Genomic DNA, 20,694 nt, shown 5'->3' with positions numbered 1-20,694 from the left:
GCCTTTGGCTGGGTTGTCTTTGCCTCCTCCTGGTGGCCAGGCTCTAAATTACCACAAGTAATGAATGAAACAGTGAACTCTCCTCCCATTAAGATGGAAACACACTACTTTTCTGCGAATCTCTGACTGGTGTGCCGTAGTTAAAGCTGTGCTTAACAGAATTGTAGCAAAACATTCTTGAAACATGTATTTAAAAAAAAAAAAAAAAAAAAAAAAAAGGAAGGATCTATGGACCAATTAATATACTCTCTCAAATATTATATAATAGTAAGACCTTATATACAAATACATATATTCAATATAAACAAAATATAGATTTACAGAAAATAAAAAGGCATTTAGTTGCTTTTCTTGCACTGGGCGACTGCACATAGCAGTTATCTGCAATCACTAGAAGCATATAAAGGTGTCAGATGCGCATGCTTGATGAAAAGTTATTACTGAGTCAGTGATATCTTATCTCAGGAGTATTTTTGCAAAAGCAATGTTATATATGAAAAGAGAATAAAATGTATATCCATTTTTACAAAATAATTCAGCAATTGACACAACATACTTACACCTTATGCAAACTAATTAACTTCTAAAATAAAATAAGATGATTTATATGGGAAACTCATAGGAATATATATGTGTAAAGACTAAAACCCTCGTCAGCACAGGGGAGTGAAATGGTTGAAAGGGCCATATAATGTTTAATGTCATACACTTTTTTTGTGACACCAGAAGTAAACAATGTTTTTTTACTGCATATGTAACATATACTAAAAACAGATCTTTTTGAATCCTACTACTCCAATTAATTTAGATATAAAGTCTCTTTAGCTTATCCTGCAAGGTTTATGCCCTACATGAAAAAAAATCTTGAATCTTGGAAAAACTTCAGGGTGTCATTATACCGTCCTAGCACTTATAGCTGAAAAACAACTAAGTGCTGATGTGTAATAGAAATTTGTTTTGCTCAAGTTCATAAAATCTGCAGCACTTCATATACTACCCCTTATAGCTCCAATTAATGCAAGCCTGAAAGAAGTCTACAGAAAAAAGAGAATATACTCAAATTGATAATATAGAAGCTGGAAATATCTCACTAGTTTGAGAGGCATCTCTAACTAAGTAAGTTTAGGCCACGGACTAGAGTAAATGTGATATTTTGATGGAGAACTGACCTTCTTCTTTCTCCCATTCCACACATCGATTAGCCAAGACCTGAAATGCTGCCCATGCCATGGTAGCCACTTTCTGCTTCTTTGTCTGCTTTTCACTTGAGCTGGACTCTCCTTGGTTGCTTAAGCTACAGAGTCGGTCCATAAGCTGAACTAATCCACTGCGCACCAAACATTTTTCTTCACTCCTTTAAAAGCCACAACACAACACACACAATGTAAATTTGACATTAGTAATATGGAGTCTAAAAGATCAATTTAAATTTCACTAAAAATATGTAACAATATAAGTTTGAAAATTATAATAAAATGTGATGCATGTCTACGGAGAGATATCTAAATAAAATGCAATGATCTGATCTGTTTTCATATTTCATTCTTTGAAATATCTCATCTGTTATTTAAAGGGCAATAATAGTAAACAAATTACATGCTGTAATTCCTCGTGCTTTGAGCATGTCATTTTAAGACTATCAACCTTGCACTACTGTTGTTTAACACCCACGGAGCACTTATGGTCCCAAGCAGAAACTACCACTCATTCAATCAGCAGCGCTAATAACACATCAGAGTCTTACAAATAGCATTGCTGATTGGATCAGCAGCGGGTTCTGTTTGGAACCCTTTGTGGGTGTTAAACACACAGTAGTGTAGGGTCGATAGTCATAACATTACATGCTCTAATAAGTTAATCTATTATGACCACAAAAATGAAGCCACAATTTTAGATCACCAGAAACCACTATGAAATTATAACTACAAGGTCAAATCAGTCTTGATTAAACAGTCTAATGCAATTCAAAGGAACTGTGTTTCACTTTATGACCAATAAAAGCATTCCATTCTAAGCACATATATATATATATATTATATATATATATATATATATATATAATATATATATATATACACACACACACATACTGTATATATATATATATATATATATATATATATATATATATGTGTGTGTGTGTGTGTGTGTGTGTGTGTGTTTTAAAGGGACATGAAACCCAAAATGTTTATAGGGACATTAAAGTCAAAATTAAACTTTCATGATACAGATAGGAGTATGACATTTTAAACAACTTTCGAATTTACTTCTGCTATCAAATTTGCTTTGTTCTCTTGGTATCTTTTATTGAAGAGTAAAACTAGGTAGGCTAGCACTCTATGGCAGCAGTGCTTTGCAACATTATTTGTAGCTTTGTATTACAATGCTGCAAAACACTGCTACCATATAGTACTTACGAAAAGGTGCACACTGCTGAGCTCTTATGAGCCTACCTAATTTTACTCTTCAATAAAAGACACCAAAAGAACAAAGCAAATTTGATAACAGAAGTAAACTGAAAAGTTGTTTAACATTGCATGCTTTATCTGAATCGTGAAAGTTTAAATTTGACTTTACTGTCCCTTTAAAAAACTTTCAACTGTATTATATTATAAACTTTGCTTAAAGGGACACTAAACCCAATTTTTTTCTTTCATTCTTTAGATAGAGCATGCAATTTTAAGCAAATTTCTAGTTTACTCCAATTATCAATTTTTCTTCATTCTCTTGCTATCTTTATTTAAAAGCAGGAATGTAAAGATTAGGAGCTGGCCCATTTTAGGTTCAGCACCCTGGATAGTGCTTGCTTATTGGTGACTACATTCAGACAACCAATATGCAAGCTTAACCCAGGTTCTGAACCAAAAATGGGCTGGCTCCTAAGCTTTACATTCCTGCTTTTTCAATAAAGATAGCAAGAAAACAAAGAAAAATTGATAATAGGAGTAAATTAGAAAGCTGCTTAACCCCTTAAAAGGACCAGTCAACACTGTAGATTAGCATAATCAACAAATGCATGATAAGAAGACAATGCAATAGCACTTAGTCTGAACTTCAAATGAGTAGTAGATTTTTGTTAAATAAATTGCAAAGTTATGTCTATTTCCACTTCCCCTGTATCATGTGACAGCCATCAGCCAATCACAAATGCATATACGTATATGCTGTGAATTCTTGCACATGCTCAGTAGGAGTTGGTGACTCAAAAAGTGTAAATATAAAAAGACTGTGCACATTTTGTTGGAAGTAAATTGGAAATTTGTTTAAAATTACATGCTGTATCTGAAACATGAAGATTAATTTTGACTTGAGTGTCCCTTTAATTTTCTTAGAATCCTTAGTTGAAGGAGCAGCAATGCACTACTGAGATCTAGCTGAACACATTGGGTGAGCCAAAGAAAAGAGCATTCACCAACCAGCAACTAGCTCCCAGTAGTACATTGCTGCTCCTGAGCCTATCTAAGTATGCATTTCAACAAAGGATACCAAGGGAATAAAGCAAATTAAAGCGACTGTCTACTCCAGAATTTGTATTTTTTTTAAAAGATAGATAATCTCTTTATTACCCAGTTTGGCAAAACCAACACGATTATATTATACATTTTACATCTGTGATTACGTTGTATCTAAACCTCTGCAGACTGCCCCTTATCTCAGTTCTTTTGACAGACTTGCATTTTAACCAATCAGTGCTGACTCCTAGGTAGCTCCACAGGCGTGAACACAATGTTATCTATATGAAACACATGAACTAATGCACTCTAGCTGTAAAAAACTGTCATAATCCCCTGAGACAAGAGTCGGCCTTCCAGGGCTTAGAATTTAGCATATGGGCCTACCTAGGTTTAGCATTCAACAAAGAATATCAAAAGAACAAAGCAAATTTAATGATAAAAGTAAATTGGAATGTTGTTTAAAATTGCATGCCCTATCTGAATCATGAATATTTAATTTTGACATGTCTGTCACTTTAAATATTATCAGTATAATGGAAAATCGTTTAAAATTCCATGCTCTGTCTGATCCTAATTTAATGTTACTATGCCTTTAATGGAACATTGTATATAAATTGTTTTATTCCATAAATAATAAAGGTATTTTACAATGTAATATTTTTTTTGAAAAATGGATGTTTACATGCCAAAAAAAATATGTGGGGGTTTTTCTTGAAGTTTTTTGAAGGCCACTAATATGGCTACGGAATACACCCATGTGAGCCAATGAATATTAAGTACTATTTTAATTTTATTTTTTTAACACACATAACTGCTGCTTTTTTATATGCATTATATTATTTTTCTGTGAACAAATTCCCACAATATATCTGTTAAAAACATATAAACTTTGTGACTTTTTTTATACCTTGTGTAAGGTATTGTACACAAAAGGCCTATGCTATTCGCACAGGCTATAGGGTAGCGGGCACAAAGGGAAACCACAGAGGTCATAGTCTCCCCAAATGCTTCTTGAACTTGTTCCACCATTCCCCCACACGTCAGCTCTTCGATCCTGTAAAAGAAATTTTTTTTTTTTACTTTGAAGCATCTATTCTATTATAATATATTACTTAAATCAAAACACAGAATGATCGGTTACCTTGGTCCTCCTTGCAAAACCATGGTAACTGGCCCAACCAAATGTGTTACTCCTCCAACTCTGACAGCTGCGGTAAGAAGTTCTCTCATGTGTACCAGAGCTTGCTTACGTGTGTTCCCACGACGCCATCTAGTCTGGGCAGCCAAAAGAAAACCACTACTGGACACCTGCAAAGAAAATAAACATGCAGATTAGAACACTACATTTTATTATATATACCAGAACTAACCATGCTTTTTTTATTTTGAGAGCCGGTCACTAAAACAGCAAAATTGGCTCAAGGGTCACATTACATTAAATTCATACTTATGCTACAGATAATGGCATAGGAAATAAGTTACTATTGATGATTTTATTGTAACTGTATATACAAATCAAGCTAACAAAATGTGGTATACAAGATTTTAATTTTATAATATAGGGCCGCAAAAAAAAAAAAAAAAACTAAAAAAACTTGGTATGTCAGATATGGTCTTTGAGCCTTAGTTTGGGCATTTCTGATGTTTACACTCAACTGAAGAAACTATTTGTAACCTTTCTAAGACTGAGCAAAACTGAAATAAAACTTAAAGGGACACTGTACCCAAAAAAATTATTTTGTAATTCATAAAGAGCATGCAATTTTAAGCAACTGTCTAATTTACTCCTATTATCAATTTTTCTTCGTTCTCTTGCTATCATTATTTGAAAAAGAAGGCATCTAAGCTTTTTTTTGGTTTCAGTACTATGGACAGCACTTTTTTATTGGTGGATGAATTTATCCACCAATCAGCAAGGACAACCCAGGTTGTTCACAAAAATGGGCCGGCATATAAACTTACATTCTTGCATTTCAAATAAAGATACCAAGAGAATGAAGAAAATGTGATAATAGGAGTAAATTAGAAAGTTGCTTAAAATTTCATGCTCAATCTGAATCACGAAAGAAAATTTTTGGGTACAGTGTCCCTTTAAGGGGGAAGACTTTAATTTTAATGCCATAATTGCTCTGATACATTTAATTGAGTTGTACAATATTTCTCAAAACATGTTTAAAAAATATTGTCACCTCTACAAACCATATCCAATAAAGCCTCCCTTAGAGTGGAAGGCAGCACTTTCATTAAAATATGACATAGTTGGTGCACACTTTAGGAGGGATCTTGGACCACTGCTCCATACAGCACGTTTCAAAATACTTGACAAGAGTTAGTATTGAGCTTGTCACTGTGGACAATTTTTCAATTGGATTCAAGTCAGGAACATGGAGGTGGTCATTGTAAACCACTGAGTTTGTGTTTCTGCCACCATTTCTGTGCTAATTTTTATGTATGTTTGGGGTCATTGTCTTGTTGAAAGCTTTATTTATAGTCAAGTCAAAATTTGCCTGTTTTATCTTGTTTGCTGAAGCCAATTAGAGACTGATTTTTACAGAGACCAAACAATAACTGGCTCATGAAGTCTGGATTATGCATTTCCAATTCTTATAGAAAACTGGAAAACCCACAATCTCTACATTTAAGTAACAGAAAAAGGAGGCTAAAATAATAATATAAAAATACACACACACATTTTTCTAGAATACATTCGTCAGAGTAGTGTGAAAGTACATTTTAGAATGAAATCATTGGGACTGCATACATATTCAAGTTTTAAGGTGCTTGATAAAAGTAAAGAATACTACATGATAACTATTAAGAAAAACATACCGCTTGATCAGGATTTGTTCCAATGAAAGCAAACAACTGTCCTAATAAGACACTGTATGTTGGTTTATCTCTGCTATCTTCTATAGCCAGCGACTGAAGGAGAGTAAATGAACTACTTCTGTGGCTAGCAGCATTCCGTCTCCTTTAAGACCAACAAAGGAAAGAAAAGAAAAATCTAAAGTCGGGCAGTGAAAGCATGTACATGAAAAACAGGATTGAGGTTATTTGTACAATAAAAAACTTGACGTTTAAAAGATAGTTAAGGGATTGGTCAATCCTCATCTGTCATATTATTGATTCATCATAGGGTAAGAACTACACTTAAAATACAATGTTAAATCCTTGCAACTGAGACAGCGGACAAAGGGCTCATTAGCGCTGACTTGAGGGAGAACACAATGAAAACCATTTTTCGTTGGTACCTAACACCAGTGAGAACCTCGCACATGAGCTCTCAAGGTAGTAACCGTTGTTATAGGGGTTGTGGAAGGGTGGGCACATACAAACATATGTGGTGGGAATGTGGAGACATTCGTGAGATATGGAAACGGTTGTCATCTTTTATTAGCCACCTGATTGGCGAAAAGTTCACTCTCACTATACAGCAGGCCCTTTTGCATGAACCCATATCCGAATTTCACAGACACTTAAATACCTTTGTTAGAATTGCATGTACAGTTACTAGAACCTGCATAGCAAAATGTTGGAAGATGGGTGCACCATCCCGGTCAGAAGTGTACAATAAATTACAATATACTTATACTATGTATGAAACAGCAGCAGGCATAATGAACAATAGAGAGATAGTTAACAACATATGGCACTACTGGTTAAACGGTGAGAGACAGAGGCCGTAAATTTGTCAATGCTCCCAGACGGAATGAGGTTTCATGATATATGTTTCCTCAGCAACATAGTTGAAATCAAATTTGGTGTCACTGAACCCTATCCTGTCCCCCCCTCCCCTTTTCTTTTAGGTTAATTTTTTCATTTTTGATTTTTGGAGATATATATTATTACTATGCAACAGGTAAAACTGTGCAGATCTGAACTTGAAGGTTAACCTCTTGGGCCCAAGTGGTTGGGGAACTTTTTTAGTGGGAAATACTCATTGTTGATTTACATGTTTAGTATTTATATAAAAACTTAAGACAAGAAGTACATTGTTTAAGTCTCCTCCTCGGTATATTGTTTGAGGGTGCCTTGTGTTATAAATCTGTACTATGAAGAATGTCAAAATGTGTTTTTTTTCTTGTGCGAAACTCAATAAAAATATTTAAACATAAATCCTTGCAACTGGAAACCCGTGAATTACAGTTTGGATATAATGTGGTATGAAATGTGTATAATTTGCCTTCATTTAAAGGAATATGAAGTAAAAATTTAACTTTTGTGTTTCAAAAAGAGCATGCCATTTTAAACAACTTTCCAGTTTACTCCTATCAACTAATTTTCTATGTTCTCTTTGCATCCTTTGTTAAAAAGCATACTGAGGTAAGCTCAGAAGAATACTTCTGAATACATATACTTGTGAACATTTTGAACCATTGTCAGCAGTGAATGGTTGTAAGAATTGCGCTTTTAAAATATCCTGATACTTTGTGATTGGTTGTGTTCAATTTAAAAAGAGGTTTGGTTGAAAATCATGTTATCTATGAGTAAGCACCAATAATAGGCGCAAAACGCGTAAGATGTGGCTGCTTTACTCAATGTAATTTTAAATTATATTCAATAAAGTCTTTTTGGATTTCACTTTGAGTACTGCAACAATTTTTCTCTGCTCAGAAGAAGCAATGCACTACTGGGAGATAGCTGCTGATTGGTGGCTGCACATATATACCTCTTGTCATGTGCTCAGCTAGTTCCCAGTAGCACATTTCTGCTCCTTAAACAACGGATACCAAGAGAATGATGCAAATTTAAAAACTGTATTAAATTTAAAATTTACTTTAAATTGTATGCTTTGAAACAGAAAAACTGCATTTTCTAACAATATGATATATATGTTTGCCAGACTTATTTCTCATCATCCCAGCCTGTACACAACATTGCATATCGGAACTAAGTAAACCCATTGGCACACTCTCGATAACGAACAGTGTCTTTTATAAAAGTGGTCCCCGATATCAGCAAAAAAAGTTCACCACCAGAAAGGCAACTAATTATCAAGCACAACATACACTGCAGATAGAAAAATAGAGAAAGGAATTAAGAGGTAGGAAGATAACTATAAGTAATAGACCAGTGTTCTCCACAGCAAATTTTGCTAGCCAGGTGGCATTATAATGTAGCTAGGTGGGGTAGTGTAATTATTTCTATTATAACATTTTCTACTATCCAAAGCACAAATTGCATAATTTAACAAAATGTATTTAATGATAACTTGAAGACAAAAAATAAAAGTTAAGCCGGTGTTCATTAAAATCATCCAGGTGGTGCACCTATTAAAAAGGTCCTGGAGAGAACCCTGTAGACACATGCATCTGGACTGATTTGACACTAATGTCCTGTTCTTGCTACCTCCTTTTTTGTGTAATTTGTTTGAGTTTGTGACTGTGTTTTCTTTCCCCCTAGACTCTGAGCATATATAAATGTGTCGTGTTGATGTGCTGCATAGATTGCCTCTAAGGAAAAAAAAGGTTGATGGACTACACTGAAGATTTAAAATTCAAATCAGGAACATTTAGAGATTTAATTATTTAGGCAAACATAGTAATATACATACCTTGGATTTGACCTGTTGAACTCTAGGTCATTGCTCCCAATCATTTCCAAGTCAGAGGGTGCTGACATACTACGGAGGAAGACAGGTTGGCGCATGGCCTGTGATATGACCTTGGCTTCTGATGATGAATTACATGCTAAAAAATTGCAAAATAACACCTACAATAGTTATGAACAAGCACAAAAAAACAAAAAAAAAAACCTGCAATATCTAGCTATTTTTTTCAAGTCAAAAGGTGCTAACATTGCAGAGGATGACAGGCTGGCACACAACCTGTGAAATGACCTTGGTGTCTGATGATGGATTACATGCTGAAATATTTCAAAACAACGCCTACTTAAGACATAAACAAACCGGAAATAAAAAAAAATGCAATATCAAGCTAAGGTTTAGAAGTTTTGTAGGCACCCTTGGTGACTGGAAATGCAATAAATTTAAAGTAATATTGGTTCAGGATTTTGGTAATTAATACGTTTTGTGAAAAGGGTGTCTTTATGTTCTATTAACAAAGGATTGATTAGCTAAATCCACAGCAAAAAAACAGAATTTATGCTTACCTGATAAATTACTTTCTCTTGCGGTGTATCCAGTCCACGGATTCATCCTTACTTGTGGGATATTCTCATTCCCTACAGGAAGTGGCAAAGAGAGCACACAGCAAAGCTGTCCATATAGCTCCCCTCTGGCTCCGCCCCCCCAGTCATTCGACCGACGGTTAGGAGAAAAAGGAGAAACCATAGGGTGCAGTGGTGACTGTAGTTTAACAAAAAAATTTTGAACCTGACTTAATTGCCACAAGTAAGGATGAATCTGTGGACTGGATACACCGCAAGAGAAAGTAATTTATCAGGTAAGCATAAATTCTGTTTTCTCTTGCAAGGTGTATCCAGTCCACGGATTCATCCTTACTTGTGGGATACCAATACCAAAGCTTTAGGACACGGATGAAGGGAGGGAACAAGACAGGTAACCTAAACGGAAGGCACCACTGCTTGCAAAACCTTTCTCCCAAAAATAGCCTCCGAAGAAAATTTGTCAAAAGTATGCAGTGAAGACCAAGTCGCTGCCTTACAAATCTGTTCAACAGAAGCCTCATTCTTGAAGGCCCAAGTGGAAGCCACAGCTCTGGTGGAATGAGCTGTAATTCGTTCAGGAGGCTGCTTCCCAGCAGTCTCATAAGCCAATCAAATGATGCTTTTCAACCAGAAAGAAAGAGAGGTAGCCGTCGCTTTTTGACCTCTCCTCTTACCAGAATAGACAACAAACAAAGATGATGTTTGTCTGAAATCCTTAGTTGCTTGTAAATAGAATTTCAAAGCCCGAACCACATCAAGATTGTGTAAAAGCTGTTCCTTCTTAGAAGCTGGATTAGGACACAGAGAAGGAACAATGATTTCCTGGTTAATGTTCTTATTAGAAACAACTTTAGGAAGAAAACCAGGTTTGGTACGTAAAACTACCTTATCTGCATGGAACACCAGATAGGGTGAATTACACTGCAAAGCAGACAATTCTGAATCTCTTCGAGCAGATGATATAGCTACCAAAAACAAAACTTTCCAAGATAATAACTTAATATCTATGGAATGTAAAGGTTCAAACGGAACCCCTTGAAGAACTGAAAGAACTAAATTTAGACTCCATGGAGGAGCCACAGGTTTATAGACAGGCTTGATTCTGACTAACGCCTGTACAAACGCTTGAACATCTGGTACTGCTGCCAGACGCTTGTGTAAAAGGATCGACAGAGCTGATATCTGTCCCTTTAATGAACTAGCTGATAAGCCTTTCTCCAATCCTTCTTGGAGAAAAGACAATATTCTTGGAATCCTAATCTTACTCCACGAGTAACCCTTGGATTCTTGAAAGGACCCTGTATTAGAAGATCCTGCCTCATTGGCAGTGTCCATGGTGGAACAGATGACATGTCCACTAGGTCTGCATACCAAGTCCTGCGTGGCCACGCAGGCGCTATCAGAATTACCGAGGCCTTCGCCTGTTTGATTCTGGCAACCAGCCGAGGGATAAGGGGAAACGGTGGAAAGACATAGGCCAGATTGAAGGACCAAGGCGCTACTAGAGCATCTATCAATGCCGCCTTGGGATCCCTGAACCTGGATCCGTAAAGGGGAAGTTTGGTGTTCTGACGGGACGCCATCAGATCCAACTCTGGAATGCCCCAAAACTGAGTCAGCTGAGCAAATACCTCCGGATGGAGTTCCCATTCCCCCCGGATGAAAAGTCTGACGACTTAGGAAATCCGCTTCCCAGTTGTCTACTCCTGGGATGTGAATTGCAGATAGGTGGCAAGAGTGATCCTCCGCCCACCTGATTATCTTGGCTACTTCCTTCATCGCTAAGGAACTCTTTGTTCCTCCCTGATGATTGATGTATGCTACAGTCGTGATGTTGTCCGACTGAAATCTGATGAACTTGGCCGTCGCTAGCTGAGGCCATGCCTGGAGCGTATTGAATATCGCTCTCAGTTCCAAAATGTTTATCGGGAGAAGAGACTCTTCCCGAGACCATAGGCCCTGAGCTTTCAGAGAGCCCCAGACCGCGCCCCATTATAGCAGACTGGCGTCGGTCATTACAATGATCCACTCCGGTCTGCGGAAGCACATTCCCTGAGACAGGTGATCCTGAGACAACCACCAGAGAAGAGAATCTCTGGTTTCCTGGTCCAGATGGATTTGAGGAGACAAATCTGCATAATCCCCATTCCACTGTTTGAGCATGCACAATTGAGATGAATTCGAGCAAAAGGGACTATGTCCATTGCTGCTACCATTAATCCGATTACCTCCATGCACTGAGCTACAGATGGCCGAAGAATAGAATGAAGAGCTCGGCAAGTGCTTAGAAGCTTTAACCTTCTGACCTCCGTCAGAAATATTTTCATTTCTACCGAGTCTATTAATGTTCCCAGGAAGGGAACCCTTGTGAACGGGGACAGAGAACTTTTTTCGGTGTTCACCTTCCACCCGTGAGACCTTAGAAAGGCCAGAACAATATCCGTATGAGCCTTGGCTCTGGGAAAAGACGACGCCTGTATTAAGATGTCGTCCAGATAGGGTGCTACTGCAATGCCCCGTGGTCTTAGTACCGCTAAAAGTAACCCTAGCACCTTTGTGAAAATTCTTGGAGCAAAGGCCAACCCGAAAGGAAGGGCCACAAACTGGTAATGCTTGTCCAGAAAAGCGAACCTTAGGAACTGATGGTGATCTTTGTGGATAGGAATATGAAGGTACGCATCCTTTAGATCCACGGTAGTCATATATTGACCTTCCTGGATCATTGGTAAGATTGTCCGAATGGTCTCCATCTTGAAGGATGGAACTCTGAGGAATTTGTTTAGAATTTTTAGATCCAGGATTGGTCTGAAAGTTCCTTCCTTTTTGGGAACCACAAATAGGTTTGAGTAAAAACCCAGTCCTTGTTCTGTAACTGGGACTGGATATATCACTCCCATCTTGAGTAGATCTTCTACACAGCGTAAGAATGCCTCTTTCTTTGTTGTGTCTGTAGACAGACGAGAAATGTGGAACCTTCCCCTTGGAGGAGAGTCCTTGAATTCTAGAAGATATCCCTGAGCAACTATCTCTAATGCCCAGGGATCGGGAACATCTCTTGCCCAAGCCTGAGCAAAGAGAGAGAGTCTGCCCCCTACCAGATCCGGTCCCGGATCGGGGGCTACCCCTTCATGCTGTCTTAGTAGAAGCTGCAGGCTTCTTGGCCGTTTACCCTTGTTCCAGCCCTGCATAGGTTTCCAGGTTGCCTTGGGCTGTGAAGAGTTACCCTCTTGCTTTGCGGTCGCAGAGGCTGAAGCAGGACCGCTCCTGAAGTTGCGAAAGGAACGAAAATTAGCCTTGTTTTTAGCCTTAAAAGGCCTATCTTGCGGGAGGGCATGGCCCTTTCCCCCAGTGATATCCAAAATAATCTCTTTCAACTCGGGCCCGAAAAGGGTCTTTCCCTTGAAAAGAATATTCAGTAACTTTGTCTTAGACGACACATCGGCCGACCATGATTTAAGCCAAAGCGCTCTGCGCGCCATAATGGCAAAACCAGAATTTTTCGCCGCTAACTTAGCTAATTGAAAAGCGGCATCTGTGATAAAAGAATTAGCCAGCTTTAACGCCTTAATTCTATCCATAATTTCGTCATATGAGGTCTCCATCTGAAGCGACTCCTCCAGCGCCTCAAACCAGAAAGCCGCTGCAGTAGTTACAGGAATAATGCAGGCAATAGGTTGGAGAAGGAAACCTTGTTGAACAAATATTTTCTTTAGTAAACCTTCTAATTTTTTATCCATAGGATCTTTGAATGCACAACTGTCTTCAATTGGTATGGTTGTGCGCTTGGCTAGAGTCGAAACTGCCCCCTCTACCTTAGGGACCGTCTGCCATGCGTCCCGCCTGGGATCAGTAATGGGGAACATTTTCTTAAAGATAGGGGGAACAAAGGGTACACCTGATCTTTACCACTCCCTATCCACAATATCCGCCACCCTCTTCGGGATCGGAAACGCATCAGTGTATACAGGGACTTCTAGATATTTGTCCATTTTACACAATTTCTCTGGGACCACCATGGGGTCGCAATCATCCAGCGTAGCTAATACCTCCTTAAGCAGCACGCGGAGGTGTTCCAGCTTAAATTTAAACGCTAAGGAATCTGATTCTGCCCGCTGAGAAACCTTTCCAGTGTCAGAAATTTCTCCCTCGGACAGCACATCCCTCACCGACACTTCAGAGTGTTGTGAGGGTACAACAGATAAATCCTCCAAAGCTTCTGATTGCTCATACTCTGTTCTCAAAACTGAGCTATAACGCTTTTTAGGAAAAACTGGCAGTTTGGATAAAAATGCTGCAAGGGAATTATCCATGACTGCTGCTAATTGTTGTAATGTAATAGGGGCCAATGCGCTAGAGGTACTAGGCATCGCTTGCGCGGGCGTAACTGGTGTCGACACATGGGGAGAGGAAGGTGGGCTATCCTCATTACCTTCTGTCAAAGAATCATCTTGGGATACATTTATAAGTGAAACAATGTGATCTTTAACATGCTTAGACCCACTAGCACACTTAAAACACAAATGTAAAGGGGGTTCCACCATGGCAACTAAACACATAGAGCAACGTCTATCAGTAGGCTCAGACATGTTAAACTGACTTTTAGAAAAAACGGTACTGTGCCTTTAAATAATAAAAAGCGCACACTTTTTTACTAAATCATAGAAAATTATCCAATCTTTCTGAAATTTTTACCACACTATCTTAATGCTTTGGAATGATTGCACAGTAAGTTTCAAGTCAATTAACCCCTTAATGCCCGAACCGGAGCAACTTAGAGCTGACAACCGGTTAGCAAACTACAGCACCGTGCCACAGCAATCTGCTGTGGCCCTACCTTGCCCCAGGGGATTAATTTGAAGAAAATAAGCCTCTATGAAGTCCTTGGACCCTCCACGTGAAGCTGCATGAAGTTGTCTGCAATATGAACTGCGCAACTGAGGCGCAAAATTTAGGCCCCCTCCCTCTCCACTCCGGAGTTATGGGGCCTTGAAAACCCTAAATAGGTGTCTAAAATACTGCCATGTGGAATAAAACCCCATAAAACGCTTCAAGATTAGTAAAAACTTGAATAATGCTTATAATTTCCCAATAAAATAATCGATTGCCCCTTTAACAATGTCCACCAGTCTTTGAGCCCTGTTAATTAAGCCTCTCTTCTATACTGAGTCTCAGAATATGGCTTACCTTTCCCACATGGGAATTCTTGTCAGTCTTCTAGCATTACTAAGTCTTGACTAGAAAAAGATGACTGAAACATACCTTGTAGCAGTTAAGCCTGCAAACTGTTCCCCCCAACTGAAGTTTTCTGGTACTCCTCAGTCCTGTGTGGGAACAGCAGTGGATTTTAGTTACAACATGCTAAAATCATTTTCCTCTCAGTAGAATTCTTCTTCACTTTCTGCCAGAGAGTAAATAGTACAAACCGGCACTATTTAAAAATAACAAACTTTTGATTGAAGATAGAAAAACTACAAATCTAACACCACATTCACTTTACCCTCCCGTGGAGATGTTACTTGTTAGAGCGGCAAAGAGAATGACTGGGGGGGGGGGGGGGGGCGGAGCCAGAGGGGGAGCTATATGGACAGCTTTGCTGTGTGCTCTCTTTGCCACTTCCTGTAGGGAATGAGAATATCCCACAAGTAAGGATGAATCGGTGGACTGGATACACCTTGCAAGAGAAATGCTTCACCAATCTTTATGAACTTTGGTACACAAACAGACTATCATTTAATAAATGCTTTTTTTGGTATGGAGAAAAAAACAAGTAGGGATATACAGGTTTTAAAATAGAAGTTAAAGGGCCATGATACCCAAATGTTGAAACACTTGAAAGTGATGCCGCATAGTTGCAAAAAAGCGGACTAGAAAATATCACCGGAACTGGTATTTAACTCCAGCGCAAATTAAATTTATCTACAAAAACTCCTCCGGCACTTGCTAGAGAGGATGCCCTCAAGAAGGCCACATCTCCCACATTTGGTCGGACTGTGATCACATAAAATCGTACTGGTCTAAGATCTTTAACAGCATCAATACAGTATTGCACACACATATATCCCCTAGTTCAGAACTGAGCCAACCGTCAGGCATTACATGCAAAATAAGAAAACATTTATATCAAATTATGCTTAACGCAGCAAACCAATTGATCCCAAAAAAGTGGAAATCCACACAGGTACCCACATTACAAGACTGAAAAACCTTAGTACATAAGAATTTAATATTAGTAAGACTATATTATCTTAAATTAGGCCAGCTTTCCTTTTACCAGGACATGCAGTTCATTTGGGAATCCTTCACCTTTGAAAACAAGCAAGCTCTAGACGGTTAGGCATTTATACGCCCGTCTGGCTGGCTACCTCTTTTTCGACCGACCATAGACATTCATACTATTCAGCAGAGAGAGACCTCTACAACATTGTTATTGAGCAAACCTAAGATTGGGGATGGGCTGGTGTGAGTGCGGCACTCTAATTACTCTAATTACTATTCTTTTCTTTACTTTCTGTTCTATTTCCTTAGTACACCCTAGTACAATTCTTTGAAAATGACATCTTAATCACAGCAAAACAGATGCCACCTATGGACAGTCTAAACAAGGAACATATACTTCAGTTCAGAACAGAATCCGGACCCAGCTGCACACTTTTTGATACATGTGGGGCCCACTTTTGCATAACTCTTTATGACTTGCTAAACTGTATGAGACCCCAGAGTCTTAGCACAAGATGAAGAAATTGTTAGCGAAGGGCATTTGGGTAATAGCTCCAAGAAATATGTTCTTACAATATGAATGTTTATCATTATGTCCTGAATTACCAAAGATGTATTTGTTGTGACTATTTTTTTCTTTTGTTATACTGTATTATATAAAAAATAAAAGAAAACATATTTTAAAAAAAAGAAAAGAAAATATCACCGGAACATCTCTATGTAAAAAAGAAAGATATTTTACCTCAAAAGTTCCTCAGTAGCCATATCCTATTGTAAAGGACTTCTAAGCAGCAAATCAGTATGGCTGTCCTGGGACAGGCAAAGGAGTGAGCATTCGTGAACATTCATCTTATTTCCCTATTCAGTTTAAGGAAGTTTACCATGAAATCTCATGAGAGTTAAGTCAAATCTCATGAGATCACAGTAAAAGAGTTCATGACCTCAGCACTGTTGATGCTGATTGGCTGCTGTTCATTTCTTCATTTTTTTTTTATTATTTTTTTTACCTGCAGCTGGGTATAACTTTTTACACAGAACTTACTCTGAGCTGAGGAGATTGTGAGGTAAAATATCTTCCTTTTCACATAGAGATGCTCAGGTGATATTTTCCTGTCAGCTTTTTACAGTTATACTGCATCAGTTTCAAGTGATTTAGCCTATGAGTATTATGTCCCTTTAAGACATGCTCAGTAGCAGAATTTGGCAGCAGATGATTGTGGGACTTGCAGTCCTAGGTAGTGTGTATCATGATATAGTGAGTACCCTGCAGCATTGCCCTGTTACCTGTAACATGTCCAAAATGATGTATGTATTTAATACACCTGGGATAGGGGATTGCTAATTTAACATCTTCCCTAAAGAGATGCAAACACTAGGAACCTGACCAGTTAATGTGCAAAAACCTCCAATTAATTACTAAAAATGGAGCAATTTTAAAGATGAATTCTAATGCAATAATAAAATGTTTAAAGAAATTGTATTATTGCACGCATGTTTGCAAGTAACTGTGTTTAAGCCACAAAAAAAGGGATTAACACATTGTTAAAATACCTATTTGGAGCTCAGTGCATTGATGTTCATGAGCAGAAGACATTTTGAGAGTCTATAAGGAGTAGCATAAGCTCGTAGCCACCACTCACAGGCTGTGTCCTGCACAGAACTGACTCAAGAGTGCACCTGGTGTACAAGGTTAAATATATGCTCTGGAGTCATTTTATTGTGAAGTAATCATGATCCAAAATAAAAGGAAAAATACATTAAGCATTACCTCTTAAATGAACCTTAAACAAAGTGAATAAACAAACAATTCATATTGACTACATATAGGGAAATAATTCCATAGTAGCACTAATCAGCTTTGTTTTAACACATATGTACATTACAATTTCAGCTTTTCTGTTGACTTATTTTGCTAAATTGTTTCCCATGTAATTATCTGTGGACAAATGTGTGACAACATCCCTGCAGTAATGTAAGAACATTTCACAAAATGAATGATTGTGATGTGCAAATGAATAGGCAATTTCTCTTATAATTGAATCTACTTCTGCTTAATGGTTTATAGACCAAGTTTATAAATCCCACGTTTTCAAATACAACACATCAGTGTCTTTAAATAACAGTGTGGACATTCTAGAAATATACAATCCATGTTAACACTGCTTGTGTATACCTGGGGGTTCCGTGGGTGTGCCTGAAATACTTCTGGTTATTCCTGACTGGGCTGCAATTGTGACATGTAAAAGCAGCTCTGCTCTGTTCATCAAACTCTTCACCAAAGTCTTTGTTTTAGCCATGGGATGTGATGATTTCTGAACGAGAGAATTCACTTCATGGAAAAACTTCTCACTGATGAATACAAATAAAGGAAAATTAAAGAAAACAAATCAATCTTGCATACTAAAGAGCACTATATACATATGTTCAAACACTTTATTGTTATGTTTAAGCTATTTAAATACGGAAGTACATGCTTGTGCACACTTTTACCCTAGGGACAATTTGCTCCCATGTTTACAACATGGTTGACTCATATGATTCTTATAGGTGGATCAGCGCATGCCCCACAATCATAAAAAGTGTTTTATTTTCAGCACAAGAATAGACATTCATCAGAAAACTATTTATATATAAAATAAATACCAGCAAAATCCTTAAAAAGAAAATCAAATGCACTCACAGAAAGCATTCATTGTCTTATCAATGAATCACTTTACATCATCCCCAAAGAAGGGTGTGCAAGACGTAAGCTCCGTGCATAACAAAAGCTTTGGTTAAAAATGTGATAACAGTGATGAATAGAATAATTATTACTAATATATTTGTACTGCAAACATGTCTATTCAAAACTGAAATGCACTAATGTTTTATCTTCAATACTGAGTTATGTTTCTTTTACGTATTATCACAACAGAAGTTCTTGACAGGTGTCTGTTCTAAGCCTCCAAAACTTCAAATGAACAGATCTTAAAGGGAAATTCCAAGCAAAATGTAATGTATGGTGCATTTCCATTTGAATAGAAGTATTTCGCTATATACATGTATAAGCAAAAATGCTTCAAGTAAAAGTTACAGCTGTTGCAAGAGTGTACTTAAGTATGCTCCGCATTTAAAAAACAGCACTTTCTCAGAAAGCCTAGGGTGCTTGTGTCATCTGGCGATGACTCAATTTGCATCATTGCTGACATGTCAAGCCCCACTGGCTCTTTCAGTAGCTGCAGTATTTAAAATGCTGGTGCACTGAGAATATCTAGCTATGCTTCATGTGCGTTTGCAGAGAAAAATGATAACACTAAAACAGTGAAAACTTTTACTAGAAGCATGTTTGACAATACATGTATATTGCAAATAGGTTTCTATTCAAAGATGTAGTTCATTTATGTGCATTTCAATTTTGACTGGAATTGTCCCTCTTATTCTGGGTTCATGGTGCATCTGCAGACAGCCAATCGTCACTTTCCCTCATTGTGTTTCACCCATACATCCCCCTGAACCGACCATAGAGGCTGTAACAAATACAACACAACAAAGATGAAGCAAACTTTGGTCTGACCTGTAAAACATCCCTGGTTGTTAAGGGGTACAGCATGTTGGTTTCTATTAACAGTAGTTTAGATAAACATTATATTGTATAAAACTATTGTATGTATTTGATTCTGAAACAGTTATTAATGTTACTTACCGTAATGACAGAACCATACTTTCTGGATCACTTGCATCGTAGGGATTTTCTTTAATTGAACATAACAACTCCAGTTCTTTAATTTTGCTCTGCAGGTTAAGATAAAACATGAAAAAATGTTTTTTATAAGATAGTGATCGATTGATCAATGAACAGGCAGCCTGTATGTTTAACAAGAGGAAAGTACATAAACACAGACCACCTATTTTTTTAAAAAATACATGGGAGTCAAATGTATGTAGAGATTGTACAGCCGCAAGGGAAAAAAATGCATATGTAATGAACTGAATTCTCAGGTAAAAAAAATATCACTTGTCACTTATAAATACCAATTTATATACGGTAATTAGTCATTCATTTTATATTATTGGAGTGGTGATCGTGTATTGAAAAGAAGCATTTCTAATGTATTACTCTAGGCCAAATAATGACACGTTCTTTAAGACCACTATATTATTAGATGCTGTTGATGATAAACTAATATATACCTCTCTAACTCTGGTTTTCTCTTTCTTGCAAAGCTAAGACTCTAAGCATCCACACAACACGTGCTATGCGGATTAAAACAAATTGTAAAATTAGACCCCCTTTCTTGATAAATTGATAAATGTATTAATGTGTCCTTATTATATTTGTAGGGAAATCAACAACACATAAAACATACTTAATTAAGTGGTGTTTAAGAAAAAATGAATAAAAAACCTACAACTTTGCCATGTATTTATGCCCACTATTTCCTTTATATTGTGTTCTGTCCACTAACACCAGAGAGGATGAGGTGCATCATAAAGAATTAAGAACCCTGTTGCAGCTAAATGCTAAGCAAATATTGTTTGATCAGTGGAAGAGCGTGTTTATATTTGCCCCTCATTGGCCACCGAAAACATATAAGGAGAACACATTCAAATAGCTTTTCAAGGGGTGTGCCTCTGTACTGAACATTTTCCTAACAAAATTATCATTTTAAATGCTTTTGTTTATTTTGTATGCAAACCTTTGTAACAAAGTGCTTCATTGCAGATATATAATATGCATACATAAAAGCCCTTTAATATTATGGTTCACTTTAGGTCATATCTGTACACACTAAACTCAAACAGTTGTAGAGACAAAAAGCACCTCTAGTTCAGTTTAAAATACCACACTGAAATCTTTTTAGAGAAGCACCATTATTCGCTAGCATATAACCACCAATATTTCTATCCTTCAGAA

At 37.4% G+C, this 20,694-nt stretch overlaps 1 protein-coding gene across 1 annotated transcript in view; it reads right to left on the bottom strand.

Moving 5' to 3' along the window:
• HECTD4 (HECT domain E3 ubiquitin protein ligase 4) overlaps nucleotides 1-20,694 on the bottom strand; it is a 666,929-nt gene that overhangs the window by 315,712 nt on the left and 330,523 nt on the right. Inside the window, exons 27-33 of the mRNA XM_053699752.1 lie at nucleotides 19,483-19,571; nucleotides 17,974-18,149; nucleotides 9,010-9,145; nucleotides 6,285-6,426; nucleotides 4,597-4,763; nucleotides 4,363-4,509; nucleotides 1,170-1,354 (exon numbers count right to left, since the gene is read on the bottom strand). Of these exons, the coding sequence (XP_053555727.1) occupies nucleotides 1,170-1,354; nucleotides 4,363-4,509; nucleotides 4,597-4,763; nucleotides 6,285-6,426; nucleotides 9,010-9,145; nucleotides 17,974-18,149; nucleotides 19,483-19,571 (1,042 nt within the window). The remainder of the gene's footprint in view (nucleotides 1-1,169; nucleotides 1,355-4,362; nucleotides 4,510-4,596; nucleotides 4,764-6,284; nucleotides 6,427-9,009; nucleotides 9,146-17,973; nucleotides 18,150-19,482; nucleotides 19,572-20,694) is intronic.

Source organism: Bombina bombina, chromosome 2, assembly GCF_027579735.1.
Source record: "Bombina bombina isolate aBomBom1 chromosome 2, aBomBom1.pri, whole genome shotgun sequence".
NCBI classification, from domain to species: domain Eukaryota; kingdom Metazoa; phylum Chordata; class Amphibia; order Anura; family Bombinatoridae; genus Bombina; species Bombina bombina.
The sequence above is the reverse complement of the archived record's forward strand: the minus strand, read 5'-3'. Positions and strand labels throughout refer to the sequence as shown.